Here is an 18,997-nt window from a genome sequence, read left to right as displayed (position 1 = left end):
GATGGCGAGGGCCCATTTTCTGCACCGGGCCTCCATTTTCCCCGGTACTGCCCTGACCCACACTCCGGTGAGAAACCGCAACAGCCACACGCGAACGTTTTCGGGGAAGTGGGGTCCGGTTGTAGATGCTCTCCCCTCCCCTCCCCTCGTTTTAAAACCGCAGCCGCTCCTCCTCCCCACTTCCCCTCCTGCACCCACCCACTCCGCCGAGAAACAGCAACAGCCACAGCCACACGCCCACGCGCACACACCAGATCGTCGACAGCGATGGCAAAGGCAGCGGCAACGAGGGAGGAGATGGTCTACTTGGCGAAGCTGGCGGAGCAGGCCGAGCGGTACGAGGAGATGGTCGAGTTCATGGAGAAGGTCGTGGCGGCGGCGGGGACCGTCGAGCTCACCATCGAGGAGAGGAACCTGCTCTCAGTCGCGTACAAGAACGTCATCGGGGCGCGTCGTGCTTCCTGGCGCATCGTGTCCTCCATCGAGCAGAAGGAGGAAGGGCGTGGAGCGGCGGGGCACGCCGCCGCGGCGCGCGGGTACCGCGCACTTGTCGAGGCCGAGCTCTCCAACATCTGCGCGGGGATCCTCCGTCTCCTCGACGAACGCCTAGTCCCCGCCGCTGCCGCCGTCGACGCCAAGGTATTCTACCTGAAGATGAAGGGAGACTACCATCGCTACCTCGCGGAGTTCAAGTCGGCCGCCGAGCGCAAGGATGCCGCTGACTCCACCCTCGGTGCCTACCAGGCCGCTCAGGTATCCCCCTATCTTTAACTAGCTTTTCTCCCTTCCTCTGATGAGCGGTTTGACTTTTTTTTTTTTTTGGATCTTGGGTGGTTCCTTGCTCTAGGACATAGCCATGAAGGAGCTGCCACCGACTCACCCCATCAGGCTGGGCCTCGCGCTCAACTTCTCCGTGTTCTACTATGAGATCCTCAACTCGCCTGATCGTGCGTGCTCGCTCGCCAAACAGGTACTTTGCTGTTACTTTCTCACCTTTTGAGCAAGTTTGCTAATTCATGAACTTTGGGCAGTTCTATAACTTGGCACAGATGAGAGTCGCAGAAGATGCTAGAACACGATTTGTTTTTCCTCTTCTCCAATGCACTCAGCCTCTTTTTTCCTATTCCCTCCGACCCATAATGGAAGACATTGTTGAGTCAAAAATCGTCTTACATTATGGGACGGAGGGAGTAGTTCTTTGCATCCGCATATACAATATTTTTCATTTTCATATGAAGTAGATTCTTGTGCAGCTTAGGGAGTGGACATATTCTAATTGTTTGCATCCGCATATATATTATTAAGTTTCATGTGAAATAGTTGTAGATTTTTGCGCTGCTTAGGCAGTAGAATGTTCTTCAGTTACAATCACTTTTGGCAATATTCAGCTGCTTTGCATATTTGGTCATTAGTTGTAGACATGCTCAGTTTTTTTTTTTTTTGCGTGGAGATACTTGTATTACTCAAACAGTAGGGTTACAATCAGATTCACAAAGTTTTTTGACCTCATCAGGTCCTGAACCTAACCAAACAACCGTGCGGCTCTAAACTCTACAATAACTTGCCATAGAATGGCTTACATTGTTTTTGAGTGCGACGTATATGAGTAATACCAGTATCTGTTCAAGTAGTTTCCTTTGGATCTCCCGGATCAAGAAAGTTAGAGGAAAGCCCTGTTTGATAGCAAAGTACTATAAAAACCAAAGTATCAAAAACTACAATAATTTAGCCTGTAGGTACAAAATACCATGGTTTTAATATAACAACGTTTTTTGAAGTATTCACGATACAGACTACTTGTTTGGCTACGTCACAAAACGCTGTAAAATTTCCTGGCTAGCCGTTAGCCATGCATGCATTTGAAGCTAGCTAGCCATCGTGGATCGCCTGGCTAGCCGTCACAAAACGCTGTAATATATGGATCGATTAGACTAATGATGATTAGCAGCAGCGACGGCGGCGGAGTAATTAGCAGATGACCTTTGAGCAATCTTAGGTACTTAAAAACCTTCATACCAGACATTTGCAAGGAGAGGGCACATGAATCGAACATATAGATTTTGGCTCAAACATTCTTCTGTGTAACATAAGCACCACACACAGCTGGTCTATGAAAATCAAACAAAACATTTACCACCTAGTAAAATGTGATGAAAACATCCTTTGAATCATCATATAGACATCAAGGAAGAGAGAAAAATTCCCATGTCAGTTTTTTGCCAGTGCTGATGAAAGAAAGCAGAGTGTTCAAGTACTGCAGCCGCAGGTAATGAACAACTAACAGACCTCAGCTGAGACAATTTGTACTTGCACCCTACCTATTGCCTAAGCTCCATCCGACCCTTCTTTTTGGCTGCTCAGTTGTTTAAAAAGAGGTATGGGGTTCTTTTTTATATACAGAGAAAATACTGTGGTTTGGCAAAAGCTGCAGTATTAAAATCACAGTTTTTTAGAGGCAGCCAAACAACCCTTTGTAAATAAAACTACAGTAATAAAAACTGTAGTATTTTGAGAATACTTAGGAAATACTTTGTTACCAGACGGGGCCGAAGTCTCAAAAGGTGAAGGCCAACCCGCCCCTTCCTTTTTCTTTGCTGCTATTGCGAATCCGAGGTGCAGATCGGAATTTCGGAAGCTAGGAGGAATAGAAAACTAGATTGCTCGGGGTTAATCTGTCAACCCTGCCTCATGTTACCTCCTTCCAAGCCTGCGGCATTCTGGCTGGCATATCTCGGGATTGAGTTTCAGTTTCTTTGACCTACCAATTTAATTGCTTCTCAACAAGTTGACAGTCTCAAGAGTCAAGTCAGCCCGATTCTACATTGATAAGCAGATTACTCCATTGTAGAGCTAAAGATACACCTTGAGAGATTGCTGACAGTTCTAACTCAAGGGCATTATCACATTTGATTAGGTTGCGGCATGCTGTAAATATGATCGCTCCACTTGAGTCTCTGAGCACCCTATGGGTTGCCGCTGAACCCTCCGAGGTCAGATACGGTCCATTTGTATTTAACTTGATCCAACCAACATCCAGAGGTTCCCATTTTGAGTTCTATGAGCGAAGCAGCAGGATGTGCCACAGCGAGCCCAGGTGCTTCGCATTCGTCCAGAACACCCTTCCCTTTCACTAGATCATATTCATGGTTTTGAGAGATGTTGAGGATCAAGGAAACAAAGCTGCAAAGAAACCTTCTGGATACATCAACAAGTGGTACAACCTTCCCATGCGTCTCATTTTGTACATACCCATATTCTCCAAAACAACATTAGAACCTTGAGTCTCATGGTTTTTGTCAAGTCACATAGCAGGTGGAAAATCCATTCAGGTCCTGTATTCGACTAGCGTGATACATCCGGTAAAGACCAGGAGGTCGACATGTCCTTCCATAGGGCTCTAGCCAAAGTACAACGGCACATGGCATGAAAGGAGTCCTCGCGATCAGCTGAACATAACGGACAACCATCATTAACTTCCAAGTTCCTAGAGAGCTTAATGTCCCAAGTTGGCAGCGAATTTGAAGCAAGTTTCCTGGCAAAAACTTTGACCTTTGGTGGTGCTAATCTTGCCCAAACCCGCTTCCACATAGACATGTCGCCGCTGGGCGAGGAGCTCAAAGAACTCTGAGCAGCGTGACTTTTCTCTTCCAATGCCATCCGATGTGCACTCCGGACCATAAAGTTGCCAGATTTTTCGCCTGCCCAAGCAATGAGATCTTTAGCGTGTCGGGAGCAAGTTTTTATTTTCAAAATCTCCTCAGTGTCAAGTGGGCGAACAATATTTGTGTCCCAAGCACCATTGATGTCCATTAGCTCGAAAACCCAATGAAGTCTGCATCTTCCTTTTGGTGAAATCACTTTATGAATACTTTCATGGAATCCATCTGCCCCACCAAATTCTAACTTGTGTGCCATTTCCAATGCCCGAAACCAAGCCCTTATTCAATAATTGAAGCCCATGAGCTATGCCTTGCCATGAAGATGAATGGTTCCCTGAGAGTACGGTGTCCTCTAGTTTGCCATGGGGGTAGTATTTTACTCTCAACATACATAGGCTGTCCGGGAATGCAAGTAGCCGCCATGTCTGTCTAGCAACGAAGTAGCGAGGATAGTTCGGTTGGACTTTGCGGATGCTGGAGTGAGTTTTTTACTTAACGGGAGGAGTCCGTAAAGAGAGATCTGAAGGATTGTAGTATCACCAAAGAACTAGCCGTGCATAGGGGTGTGTAGAAGCTTGCTATCCATGTGCCAGAACCATGAGTTGGTTGCGAGATCTTATGGGTTTCAGCTCTAGCCTACCCCAACTTGTTTGGGACTAAAGGCTTTGTTGTTGTTGGAGCGAGTTTTTGAGAAAGAGCTTGATTAAATAGATAGAAATCTCGGAAAGAGCCTTTCTTTTCCCCTTCTCAGAGCCCCACCAATAGTTCCTAGCCATATGGTTTAGATCATCACATATGCCTAGCGGGAGCTTAAAGACACTCATGATGAATGTGCATATGGACTGAGCTAAATATCACCAAAGAACTATCCATGGACAGGGCCGCGTGGAAGCTTGTTATCCATGTGCCAGAACCATGAGTTGGTTGCGAGACCTTATGGGTTTCAGCTCAAGCCTACCCCAACTTGTTTGGACTGAAGGCTTTGTTGTTGTCGTTGTCTCAGAAATAGCCTTTCTTTTCCCCTTCTCAGAGCCCCACCAATAGTTCCTAACCATCTGGTTTGCATCATCACATAGGCCTGGCGGGAGCTTAAAGACACTCATGATGAATGCGCATATGGGCTGCGCTATAGATTTTATAAAAACCTCCTTACCACCTTGTGACAGGCAGCCCCATAATAGTATCTCTTGGTCAACTTTTCTTTAAAGTTTTGAAACTTGCCTCTCACCATACGTCCATCAGTAGTGGGTAAGCCAAGGTATCGTTCTTCAAAATCAATTGTCTCTGTCCCTAGGGTATCATGGATATCAATCTATTGAACCAATGGGCAGTTGGAGCCAAGCATAATTGAGCACTTAATGTTATTCATTAGCTTACTTGTGGCCAAAGCGTACTTGTTCAAAATATTTTTAACTGGGACTGCTTGCTCATGTTTAGCCTCAAAGAATAGTAAGGTGCCGTCTGCAAATAATAGGTGCGATATGCCTGACGCTCATCGACACACCTTCACCGGGGTTACATTTGATATTCCTTCCTCAACTAGAGAAGAAAGACCATCAAGAGAAACAAATAGGGGACACGTTCTTCAGTGATAGTTTACTAGTTGTAGTTGTGAACCATGGCATGCCGGCTCAAATTGCCTCATGCGTCAAAAGGTGACTATTAGCATTATTTTACCTCGGTGGCCCCTTTTGAAACTTAAAACACTTTAGTCAGGCCACTCGTTTTGGCGTTTTTAAGAGGATGTCACGTCATATGTGATTGGCGCATCTAGTGGATGTTGTCATCTTTTTTGTTTGTCGGAGTAGAGTTGGCACTACAATATGGTATAATAAACTACCCTGTCCACTTATTTCGCAACCATATATTAGCTTAGATTGTAAGGTGTTTGATACGGGCAAACCCTATGGTGGCCCAATCTTCACAAATTGGAGGTGGATTTAAGGAAGAACACAAAGAACACAGAGGGAATCAAGAGGAAACAAATCAACTCTCATAGATGCAATAAAAGATATACAGAGATAGATCCTTGACCCAAATCATCTACAAGAGAGAGATGGAACAAGATAGGGTTCTTCTTCCCCATGTCCTACGACAAGGAGGGCTTGAATTCCACATGGGAAAGTTTCTCCATGGATGGAGGTCTAATGCTCAAAGGGCCTACACCCTTAGGTGGCCTTGAACTCCTTGGAGTCTTCACCCTTAGGTGGCCTTGTACTCTAATGGAGTCTTCTCCCTCAAGAGGAATCCCGTAAGGTGAGATACATGAGCTAAGCTCTATGATTTCAGTTCTATCTTAGCTAACCCTAAAATGGAGGAGTGCGAGGGGTATATATAGGTCCAAGGCATGAACGAGTAAGTGAGGGGCAAAAAGGGGAGATACAAGGGCCATGCACAAACTCTGCTCACATGCAGCACTATCGGGCTGTCTGGTTAGGGGGTCGGACAGTCCGGTGGCAACAAAAGGTTTCAACCTTCGCGCAGACGGTTACCTGATTGTCTGGTTGTTCGGCTTGCACCCCTTCTTCCATTGCCCCATCTTCCCTTGCTGCTTCCAGGGTTCCCTCACGGGTAGGGGTACTCTTGTGCTTGCACTCCTCGTCTCGTGTGATGCTCCGCTCAAACCTATGCATGCATGAGGGAGGAGGGTCAAGTAGTGTACCATCCATGAGATTGTCAAGTAAACACACATATAGGAGACTCGTGTGATGCTCCGCTCAAACCTATGCATGCACAAGGGAGGAGGGTCAAGTAGTGTACCATCCATGAGATTGTCAAGTAAACACGCATATAGGTGAAGATTCACCTTTACATGTATGAATTAGATGTTGCGTGTCTCTTGACGATGGGACACTTGACATGGTGATGTCCATGGGATCTCTGCATCACCCCCTTGGAAGATCCGTCATCGGATCAAGGTCATCATCACCATGGGAAAGACATCGCATCGTCATGTGGTATTGGACGCTCACCATGTACTTGAGACCTACACATGCACCAAAAAATCGAAGAATTTGTGTGCATGGTACACAAATGCATCATCCATTGTGATGCATCTCTTCTCTTGCACACCACTGTTAACACAAAATATGGACAACGATAAATGGTGTACGCATGGTATAGGTCATAGCAAGTGGCAACAATCATAAGTGAGAACGCTGGATACTGACCCCTTTCCCCTCGCCGCTCGTCACTCCCGTGGGCAGCGGCTGGGCGAAACACTAGCTCCAGCCACCTCCCCCCCTCTCTACATCGTCGGAGGGTGCTACCCTTGTCGATGAGTTCGATGGTGGCCCTTGTCTTTGCACCTTCTTGATGCAGAGGTACTTGACTTATTGTGCTTGTTGGCTGAGTCGCCATGGCCACCAACATCCTTATTGCTTGTGTGGCACTCTCCGCTAGAGTGGTGGCGATGAAGTTTTTGAGGCTTCGCCGCATGTCCATCGATGTTTGCTCCACACTCCCTATACATCATGGCACTAGGGCAAATAGTAAGTGGCTAAAGGAATGGACAATATCAAGCTACCTTCTCTACTCTACATTCTCTACTCCTTGGATGAAAAGGATCAAAGATTGTCCAATGTGAACCAATAGAACAAAATTGTGTTGATACGTGTTCCCAATGCACACCTACCAGCTCCCAACAAGGCCTCGATAAGGTTAGCGGACCAAATGAATGATTGGGCAAGATCCAAACGAACTCAGAGTATGCAAGTTGGTCTCAAATGTAGAGGAAGGAAACAATAGAACACACACACACAAAGATAATGGGGCTTGTGCAACCAAAGGAATGAGAATACAAGATTTTGCCTAACGAAGACTAATCTCGTGTTGCACAAACACAAGGAGAGACGTTAGCTTGATTGCACGTAAAGGGCAAATGTTTTGTCACTTGGCACCATTTTATTGATTCACATATTTGACGACTATATGATGTATACTTGCACATGTATCTCTTAGCTCTTTCTCTTTTGCTTATAAGCTTTTGATCTTTCTTCTTTTCCCCTTTTTTGGACCTTTTTCTCCCTTTGCCTTTCGCTTGTGTCAAATCAAAGATACAAGACTATCGGTGACGAGATTTAACTAACATGTGCACAAGATACCAAAGTGATGTGCAAAGTAGATATGAAATCTCACTAAGCGATGCTTGATGTCACTATGGTGATCAAGTGTATGATGCCCGACAATACTCAAAGAGCTAGTCTCAATAGGACAAGGTATTCACAAAGAACGGTAGGGCTCACACGGGTAATGTCAAGGGAAGGCAAAGTGTTTGATAGAATGGAGATACCTTCGTCAACACAACAACTTCATTGAAATCGAAGGGGACCGGCCTTGCTTCTGGTTGTGGGTTCAAAGGATGAAGTTGTACCTTCGTCGAAGTTGATGGGACCGACTTTGCTTCCAGTTGTGGTTTTGAAGGATGAAGTTGTTGTCGTCGATGATGAAGTTCTTGGCGACGATCTTGGTGGTTGTCAATGTAGACGGTACCCAATGGTCACTCGAATGTTACTTGGGCGATGAAGCAAAGACTCGAGTGTGATGGTTGGTGGAGGTGTTCCGGTTTTGATGTAGTTCCTCCAAATTTGTCTTGGCCAAATGATGTGGAAACCTAGGTGATGGCCTTGGAAACACTGATAACTTCAAAATGAGCCAAAAAAGTCAAATTGGAGTTCCGGTGTGGAAGTTATGGCAACAACGGTAAAACAGTCCGGTCCTTGACCTATTTTTTTATGCGACCGGACAAGTGGTCTGACCAGACTGTGGTTCTAATCTACCAGACAATCTGGTGGTACCTTAGAAGGCATAATTTTGACTTTCGAAGGTGGGAAATTGTGATTTCATGGTAAAAAAATGAAGGGGGGAAAGAACAAAAATGCGGCCAGGGAACGCAAAGGAAGGCAGATCAACTAATTTTGCATGAGATCCATGGCAATCTCAAGAAATCCAACAAATCACAAATTTTTTGGGTATGGCTCTTTTGTTTGGATTTTCGAAATTGGACAAGAACAAAACAAAATAAGAGGGGCGAGGGCTCCAAATCATAGCAACATTGCTCATACCAAACGATACGAGGCAAACCCTATGGTGGCCCAATCTTAACGAATTGGAGGTGGATTTGAGGAAAAACACGAAGAACACGGAGGGGATCAAGAGGAAACACAATGGAAAAACTCAAATCCCTTCCCTCTTGCCCGACCGTGGGCAAAAAGGCCCCCGGCCGGCCCTCTCGCGCCCTCCTTCTAGCAGCGCCATAACACATAGATGCAATAAAAGATACACACAACTATATTCTTGATCCAAATCATCCACAAGAGAGATGGAACAAGATAGAGTTCTTCCCCATGTCCTAAGACAAGGAGGGCTTGAATTCCACATGGGGAATCTTCTCCATGGATAGAGGCTTTGTGCTCAAAGAGCCTACACCCTTAGGTGGCCTTGAACTCCTTGGAGTCTTGACCCTTCCTCCCTCAAGAGGAATCCCACAAGGGGAGATACATGAGCTAAGCTCTATGATTCGAGTTCTATCTTAGCTAACCCTAGAATTCTATCTTAGCTAACCCTAGAATGGAGGAGGGGAAGAGGTATATATGGGTCCAAGGCATGAAGAGGTAAGTTGGGCAAAAAGGAAAAGATACAAGGGCCATGCCCAAACTTTGCTCGCAGGCAACAGAAGGTTTCGGTCTTCGCGTAGACGCCGGCTGAACTGTCCGGTCGTGATGTCAACTATCCGGTAGTGCAAATTTTCACCCATTCTTCCGTTGCTCCGTCGCCGCTTCCACGCTTCACTCATGGGCAGGAGTACTCTTGTGCTTGCACTCTTCGTCATGTGTGGTGCTTGGCTCAAACCTATGCATGCACGAAGGCAGAGTCAAGTAGTATTGAATGGTTCACTCAGGATGGCAATCTGAGCCAGCACATCCGGGATGGCAATTTTCACCTTATCTGTTGATTTGCGATTCCCTTCCGTCAGCATGGCAATTTCACCATTTTCTTTTTTGTAGACTAACAATTCTTCATGCTTCGATCATGGCAAATACCTGAAAACGCACTGCAACTACTCTGCTGCGGCATGGCATTTTTTGGACTATCTTTTTGTACAACACGACAATTTTTACTCTAGAACATGGCAAATATTTACACAACAACATGACAAATTTATGTGCTTTCGCATGAATTCTGTAGCATTCGTTTGGAGTGTTTTTCTTAGCGAACAAAAATTCGTTCTTACCTACCTGGCTGGAGAAAGGATAGTTCGCTCGGTTGGCCTACATGAGGGAATGTCAGTGTTATTCACGTCCTTAAAAATAAATATACGAAAATCCAAAAGTTAAAGGAAAAATGCAAAAAAGGTGACTACCACGCAATCTAGTTCACTTTTTATACTATAAGTAGTCCAAAATTTCTTTCCTTTCTTTAATATTTCTTTATTTTATATTGGATTGTCTTTAAAGAGTTGATGTGTGCACACAAAAAAAAAACTAGTAAAGGGGTTGAAGGAGAAGATCGTAGGTAAAAAAGCAAAACAATGATGTGCTTTTATTTCATGACATATGAGATATTGTTTACTTTTTATAATATAGGGTACAATGTAAGAGAAGAGAAAATGAAAACGAAGTGGAGAGAAGAGAAAAGGAAAACTGTAAGAGAAGAGTACTTTTATTGCATGAGATATAGTTTACATTTTATACTATACGTAGTCTGCAAGAGAGAAAAGAAAATGCAGTGGGGAGAAGAGGAAAAAGAAAAACTCTTAAGAGAAGAGAAAACGAAAACGTGGAGACAAGAGAAAAGGAAGAACTGTAAGAGAAGAGAAACAGAAAAAGGTAGTGTTGCGGATTCAAACCTGTCGTGCCACTATATATTAAGTTACTAACCCAACCCACTACTGAGGTACCAACTGCTCTTGTTACCGCCGTGCTATTCTTCTGCACACACCCCAGCGAGTTGACGACATCTGCAAGCGCGAGTTGACGGGGCGTGGCTTTAAAAACATAAATGCGGATGGCGTCACATCCTCTTAAAAAGCGAGGGACCACCAAAGTACTGTTTCAAAAGGTGCCATTTTGGGGAAAACGATATCCACATGCTTGATTGCTGTCATGACATGAACTGCTTGATTCAGATAAATAAGTAGTGCAGTAGCATAATGCTCATCTGTCTGGACTGGCCACTTGTTAAGCCTGTAGACAATAAATCTGTAGTTTTTTTCATGCATCTTATTCTCTCAAGTCAACTCCACAAGGCACATTTTACTAAGGTGATGAATCTAATGATGCACGTATTTTTCTTCCAAGTCTGTTATGTCATAAATTGATACCCTTCAGGTTCGGTTTGCTTAGTCCTGTAAAAGCTTTTCTGCAAATTTTTAACACATGTTTTCTTTTTGGCATGTGATCACACTCTCTAATATTTATAGGCCTTCGATGAAGCCATCGCTGAGCTGGATTCCCTCGGAGAAGATTCCTACAAGGACAGCACCCTGATCATGCAACTTCTCCGTGACAATCTCACTTTGTGGACCTCTGATATGCAGGTAGTGTACTGACCAGTAACAAGGAAAAATGTTTACATAGCAGTAGACATTTTTTTAAATAATGCTCAATAATTTATGTCAGCAGGATGACGCTGGCGATGAAATGAGGGATTCAAGCAAGCCTGAGGATGAGCAGTAGTGAAGGGTCCTAGCTACTGCCCTCTTTCTCTCTTAACCTTCGGGTAGTTATGATGCTTGTACAAGGACCATTTTCGTGTGTCCTTTGTTGCTGGGTCTTTTATCTACCCTTTCTTTCGTTATATTGTTATACATCGCCGTCCTCGTGCATTATTTTACTTTACAACTTGAATCCTGCTCGTGTATGCACGGCTTCCTTCAGATTTGAACCAGAGGGTTGTCAACTCTTGCTCCCTAAAATCAAACAGCTATGCATGTTCGGTGTTTAACAAAATTTCTTTCGCGCTAGGTTGTAGTTTGAATTGGCTGTGCAAATTAAATCATCATAAAAAAAGAGGCCACCCAGGACTAGCCCATGGCGGCATTTAAAAAAAATTATACTAGGAAATTTGCCTGTGTTGCAACGGGAACATCTCTTTAAAAAAGAGGAAAGACCTTGGCCTCTGCATGTGTGTTGCAACGGGAACATTTTTTTTAAAAGAGGAAAGACCTTGACCTCTGCATCAGAACAATGCATGTGGCCATTTTATTAAAAGTCTAGCAAACCAAGGTCCATAGCAGTACAACTTGTAGAAAGAGCACAACAAGCCACAATCGGCAATGAACAAAAGCCACAATCGGCAATGAACAGGATAAGACGATAAAACATCTATTCTATTAGTGGACCGTCGTCCAAATCGGTTGTGTATAGCCCGTGCTACCGTCTCCCATCGGTTGCATCCAGTAACCAAAAGCTCACTGGAGTCTGTATGAGTGAGTAACGACCACGTACTGATCCAAGTGGATGCTCTGCAGATAACCTACAAGAAATTTAAAAGGTTATGTCTATGAAAGACCATATCATTCATGCAATTCCATATAGCCTAAAGAAATGTACATATTCCTATTCAAATATGTCCCGCAGTAGCTGGTTTCACTCCAGTAAGTCATGTCCCAAATAACATGCCGATGCTAACTGGAGGCTTATATTGAAAGACTATATGAATCGTACGCCAAAGAAGCTCAGCGAGAGGGCAATCGATGAAAAGATGTTGTATCGTTTCATCATTATCATAGAAACAACAACATGAACTGCCTACCCAACTGTGCTTAAGCAGATTATCTTTGGTAAATATCACTTGCTTGTGAAGGAACCACATGAATATCTTGATTCTCAACAGAACTTTAATTTTTCAAATATGAATTGATCTCGAGATTGGGCCAGAATCAATCAGATCCAAGTACATAGATTTTACCGTGAAAACCCCGATCCTAGTTAATTTCCGGTGAAACAAGTGAGGATGATTAGAAAGATGAACATCCATCAACCTTCGCACAAGATGCAACCAGGAGTTCCACCGCCCCCACTAGGGATCTTCTGAACTGGATGTTCAAGGGGGATGATTGTAATACTGTAGTAATGTAAACCTCCTTACATTGTACAATATTTATACTGAGTGGTATATTGCAAGGCCAAAGGCGCATCCCCTAACCATGTATCTTCCCAAAATCTGGTTGTAGTACCATTTCCAACCAAAAATTCCGTTCTGTGAGAAAGGCATCCTTTGTTCGTATTAGCCCCTTCCAGAATGACGAGTCATTAGGTCTCATGGTAACCTGGGCTAGAGACTTTGATAGTAGATATTTGTTACGTAGGATTCGTGCCCACATACCGTCAGTCTCAACCGATAACCTAAATAGCCATTTACTTAATAAGCACTTGTTTTTGATCTCCGAGTTCTCAATCCCAAGCCCCCCTTGGTCTTTGGGTCTGTAGATAATATCCCATCTAGTAAGTTTGTATTTCGTCTTTACTTCATCGCTTTTCCAGAAGAAACGGGATGTGTAAAAGTCTAACCTTTTTCGCACCTCTATAGGTACTTCAAAGAAAGATAATAGGAACATCACATACTAGTTAGTACTGAGTTTATTAACACCAGCCGACCTCCATAAGTCATAAGCTTGCCCTTCCAGCAGTTTAGCTTCTTTTCAAATCGATCCTTAATACATTTTCATTCTTTATATGTCAGATTCTAAGGTAGCTTCACAACCGAACAATTGTCTATGCACATCTTGTTCCTCTTTGACTCTTCTAAAACAGAACAATTCGCTCTTATTAAAATTTATTTTTAACCCCGACAATTGTTCAAAAAGACAAAGTACTAACTTCATATTTCTAGCCTTTGCGATATCATGTTCCATGAATATTATAGTGTCATCTACGCATTGTAGTATGGAGACCCCCCCCCCCCATCAACAAGATGAGGGACTAGTCCTCCTACTTGGCCATTCTCCTTGGCCCTATCAATAAGTACTGCTAACATATCTGCCACTATGTTGAACAGTATAAGGACATCGTGTCCCCTTGTCTTAAGCCCTTATGAGTCTGAAAATAATGACCCGTGTCACCATTCACTTTAATCCCCACGCTACCCTTTTGAATAAAGGAATCCACATGTTTCCTCCAGGTTTCATTGAATCCCTTCATGCGCATTACCTGTTGGAGGAAGGGCCATTTGACCTTATCGTACGCTTTCTCAAAATCCACCTTGAAGATCACCCAACTAGTTTCTTCGAATGGATTTCATGTAGAGTTTTGTGTAAGACAACAACCTCTTCAAGGATATGTCTGCCTGGCATGAATGATGTCTGACTCGGTTGTACCACCGAATGGGGGATTTGTGTCAATCTATTCGTGCCTAATTTTGTAAAGATTTTGAAACTCACATTTACAAGACATATAGGCCTAAACTGCTCAATACGCACTGCCTCCACCTTCTTTGGTAACAACCTTATTGTTCCAAAGTTAAGGTGGAAAAGCTATAGGTGGCCATTAAAGAATTCATGGAACACCAGAATGATGTCACCCTTTATGATGTGCCAGCATTTCTTGTAGAATTCTGTCGGGAATCCATCTGGTCGAGGTGCCTTATTATGTTTCATCTGTGATACTGCTTCAAACACTCTTTTTCTATAAATGGCGCAAACAAAATCTCATTTTCGTCTTTCTTGAGTTGGGGAATATCCCCGACCGTGAGCTCGTCAAGGGACACGAAACTGTCCTCAAGTGGCCCGAAAAGTTGTTGTAGTAATTTGAGATGTACATCTTGAGATTATTGTGTCCCACCACTATACCTTCATCCTGTTTGAGTTGGATGATTTTCTTTTTTCTATGTTTGCCATTCGCAATCGTATGGAAGAACTGAGTATTGTCATCCCCTTGGACAACTCTTAGAACCTTAGCCCGTAGTGCCCATTTCATTTCTTCTTCTCTAAGAAGTTTCTGCGCAGCCTCAGTTTTAGTGGCTTGTTCAATCGTGCATAACACATTAGATTCCGCTTTCAGATCTAACGCTTTGATTATACAAATAAGTCTTTCTTTTTCTTGTTTATATATTCCGCTTTCATTTGTGGTCCAACCCCTTAGAAATTGTCTCAAATGCCTAAAGTTATTTTGCCACCTTTCGATACTCGAGCGCCCACTGCAATCCTTAGCCCATTCCGTAGCAACAATATCTAGGAATCCCTCTTTCTCAAACAAACTTAGTTCAAAAGAGGAGGTGTACTTGTTACCCCTATGAGTCACTTCTCCTGAGTACACCAGTAAAGGGGTGTGATTAGAGATAGCTCTTTGTAATGCCTGCACCGTTACAAGGGGGAATTTTTGTTCCCAATCAACACTGGTGAGCACCCTGTCTAACTTTTCATATGTGGAATTCGGTAAAGCGTTCGCCCAAGTGAACTATTGATGCCCACTACACAACTTATTCTTGTAGACTCGTGTTGGGTCTCCAAGCGTAGTGATTTGTAGGACAATAGCAATTTTCCCTCAAGTGGATGACCTAAGATTTATCAATCCGTGGGAGGCGTAGGATGAAGATGGTCTCTCTCAAACAACCTTGCAACCAAATAACATAGAGTCTCTCGTGTCCCCAACACACTAAATATCATGGTAAATTGTATAGGTGCACTAATTCGGCGAAGAGATGGTGATACAAGTGTAGTAATGATAGTAGATATTGATTTTTGTAACAGGAACAATAAAAAAGAGCAAGGTAGCAAGTAACAAAAGTGAGCACAAACGGTATTGCAATGCTTGAAAATGAGGCATAGGGTCCGTACTTTCGCTAGTGCAATCTCTCAACAATGCTAGTATAATTGGATCATATAACCATCCCTCAACGTGCGATGAAGAATTACTCCAAAGTTCTTATCTAGCGGAGAACATAAGACGAAATTGTTTGTAGGGTACGAAACCACCTCAAAGCTATCCTTTCTAATCGATCTATCTAAGAGTTCGTACTAAAATAACACCATATGATACACATCAACCAACTCTAATGTCACCTAGATACTCCAATGTAACCACGAGTATCCGTGAGTTGATTATACGATATGCATCAAACAATTTCAGATTCATAATACTCAATCCAACACAAAGAACCTCAAAGAGTGCCCCAAGATTTCTACCGGAGAAACAAGGACAAAAACGCGCATCAACCCCTATGCATAGATTACCCTAATGTCACCTCCGGAATCCGCGAGTTGAGTGCCAAAACATATATCAAGTGAATCAATATGATACCCCATTGTTACCACGGGTATTCATAGCAAGACACACATCAAGTGCTCTCAAATCCATAAAAGTATTCAATTCAATAAAACAAAATCTCAAAGGGAAAACTCAATTCATCACAACAAGATAGAGAGGGAGAAACACCATATGATCCAACTATATTAACAAAGCTCGTGATACATCAAGATCGTGCCAACTCAAGAACACGAGAGAGAGAGAGAGAGAGAGAGAGAGATTAAACACATAGCTACTGGTACAAACCCTCAACCCCGAGGATGGACTACCCCTCCTCATCATGTTGGCCGCAGAGATGATGAAGATGGCCATCGGTGATGATTTGCCCCTCCGACAGGGTGCCGAAACAGGGTCTAGATTGGTTTTTCATGGCTACAGAGGCTCGCGGCGGCGGAACTTCCGATCTAGGGTTATTTCTGTGGGTTCTGTATTTAAAGGATTTTTTCATCACGTCCAGATGGGCTTCGAGGGGCCCACTACCCACCAACACACGACCAAGGCCTCTGGCGCGCCCTGGTGGGTAGTGGCTACCTCATTCACCTTTTGGTCCTCCCATGAAGCTTCTAGTGCCTGTTTTGTTCCAAAAAAATCATCAAAAAGTTTCGTTGCATTTGGAGAACTTTTATTTCTGCACAAAAAACAACACCACGGTAGTTCTGCTGAAAACAGCGTCAGTCGAGGTTAGTTCCATTCAAATCATACCAAAACCATATAGAATTGTTGTAAACATGACATGAGTACTTCATAAATTATAGATACATTATAGATGTATCGGCATCCCCAAGCTTAATTCCTACTCGTCCTCGAGTAGGTAAATGATAAAAGAAATAATTTATGAAGTGTGAATGCTAGCATAGTGCATAAGTTTGATCAATGATAATTTCAATCACTTTTCCTAGCATCATAACATCAAATCTTTCTCATAAAACTTATCATGGTAAAGTAGCAATCAATTCACATGTTACAGATCAAACAATGCCTTCTCTTGAAACTTAACAACCTATGTTCTCAGTCACCAAGCAATTGCAATTCAACTTATTCAACAAAGTCTAAGTAAGAGCTCCACATTCTCAATTATCATATAGTCTTCTATGATTGCTAGTACTCAAAGCATATTTTTAGAATAAATTGCATCCATCGAACACAGAGAAAGATAGGGGCTTAATGTTTCGCCTCCCAACTCATTTATCATAGAGATAATTGTCAACAATAATAACTCATGATCAAATATATTTGACTGGCCATATGTGCCTAGATCTTCCCCCACCACATGATGCTTGCCAACTAGAGAATAATTGAGGTTGAAATGAGAATGCATACTATTGACTCTTGCATAAAATTAAATACTGAAAAGTAAAAGATAGGCCCTTCGCAGAGGGAAGCAGAGGTTGTCATGCGTGTTTTATTTTTGGATGCGCAAGCTCTTAATGCAAAGGAACATCACGTTATATTGCCCCTTATGATAGAAAACTTTATTATGCAGTCTGTCGCTTTTATTACTTTGCCCTCACAAGTTTGTACAACGCTTATTTTCCCTTACAATAAAAGATCAAACATATTTAGGAGTAATTTTTATTGCTTTCTGCACCGATGATAACTTACTTGAAGGATCTTATTCAATACATAGGTAGGTATGGTGGACACTCATGGCAAGAAACTAGGTTAAGGGTTTTTGGATGCACAAGTAGTATCTCTACTTAGTACGAATTTTTGGCTAGCAAAAGATCCTTAGCAAGGACCACATGTTGGAGGATCCATAACAATATAACTTCTATGCAAATATACACAACCATAACTCATTACGTTATCTTCCTTGTCCAACTTCAACTAATTTGCTCAAGTTTGAAAATAATTAATGGGTATTCAAAATCATAGAAGATGTCCAAGATAATATATTTGTATGGTAAAGTTTTCTTCCTTATACCAATCATTCATGAATTGCTTGTATGACCAATATTGTGATTGTCAAGCTTCAAAAGATTTCACTTTCTAAACCCAATGTGCAGCTACTACTAGGCATGAGATGAACATATAATTTCAACTTCATGATATTCAATTCATTCAACAATTTACTCATAGGATATAAGTGAAAGCACAAGAGTAAATGACAAACTACTCCAAAAATATATAAGTGAAGATCAAGCGAGTAGTTAAGTAAATGGGTAGCTATTTTGAGGACTCTCTCTTATTTAAAAACTTTCATATCTAAGTATTTTATTAAAACAACAAGCAAAACAAAATAAAATATCATTCCTGAAGGAAATATGCCCTAGAGGAAATAATAAAGTTGTTATTTTATATTTCCTTATATCATGATAAATGTTTATTATTCATGCTAGAATTGTATTAACTAGAAACTTGATACATGTGTGGATACATAGACAAAACACCGTGTCCCTAGTAAGCCTCTACTAGACTAGCTCGTTAATCAAAGATGGTTAAGTTTCGTAACCATAGACATGTATTGTCATTTGATTAACGAGATCACATCATTAGGAGAATGATGTGATGGACAAGACCCATCCGTTAGCTTAGCATATTGATTGTTAAGTTTTATTGCTATTGCTTTCTTCATGCCAAATACATATTCCTTCGACTATGAGATTATGCAACTCCCGAATACCGGAGGAATGCCTTGTTTGCTATCAAACGTCACAACGTAACTGGGTGATTATAAAGATGCTCTACAGGTATATCCTAAGTTGTTTGTTGGGTTGGCATAGATCGAGATTAGGATTTGTCACTCCGAGTATCAGAGAGGTATCTCTGGGCCCTCTTGGTAATACACATCATAAGAAGCCTTGCAAGCAAAGTGACTAATGAGTTAGTTACGGGATGATGTATTACGGAACAAGTAAAGAGACTTGCCAGTAACAAGATTGAACTAGGTATGAAGATACCGACGATTGAATCTCGGGCAAGTAACATACCGACAGACAAAGGGAATTGTGTATGTTGTCATAATGGTTCGACCGATAAAGGTCTTCCTAGAATATGTAGGAGCCAATATGAGCATCCAGGTTCCGCTATTGGTTATTGACCGGAGAGGTGTCTCGATCATGTCTACATAGTTGCTGAACCCGTAGGGTCCGC

The 18,997-nt window shown here is 42.6% G+C and overlaps 1 protein-coding gene across 2 annotated transcripts; it reads left to right on the top strand.

The window, feature by feature from the left end:
* The first annotated feature begins 170 nt into the window (after positions 1–170).
* LOC119332552 (14-3-3-like protein GF14-A) lies at positions 171–11,589 on the top strand. 2 transcript variants are annotated; one of them, XM_037605733.1, is made up of 4 exons: positions 171–753; positions 848–970; positions 11,080–11,196; positions 11,282–11,589. In XM_037605733.1, the coding sequence occupies exons 1-4, from the start codon at positions 268–270 to the stop codon at positions 11,333–11,335; spliced, it is 780 nt and encodes a 259-aa protein (XP_037461630.1). In that variant the 5' UTR covers positions 171–267; the 3' UTR covers positions 11,336–11,589. The 2 variants fall into 2 exon arrangements, with proteins under 2 accessions (XP_037461630.1, XP_037461629.1); XM_037605732.1 differs by having other exon boundaries at positions 11,279–11,589.
* The last annotated feature ends 7,408 nt before the right edge of the window (positions 11,590–18,997 follow it).

Source organism: Triticum dicoccoides, chromosome 7A (genome assembly GCF_002162155.2).
Source record: "Triticum dicoccoides isolate Atlit2015 ecotype Zavitan chromosome 7A, WEW_v2.0, whole genome shotgun sequence".
Taxonomy (NCBI): domain Eukaryota; kingdom Viridiplantae; phylum Streptophyta; class Magnoliopsida; order Poales; family Poaceae; genus Triticum; species Triticum dicoccoides.
This window is presented reverse-complemented; position numbering and strand designations above follow the sequence as displayed.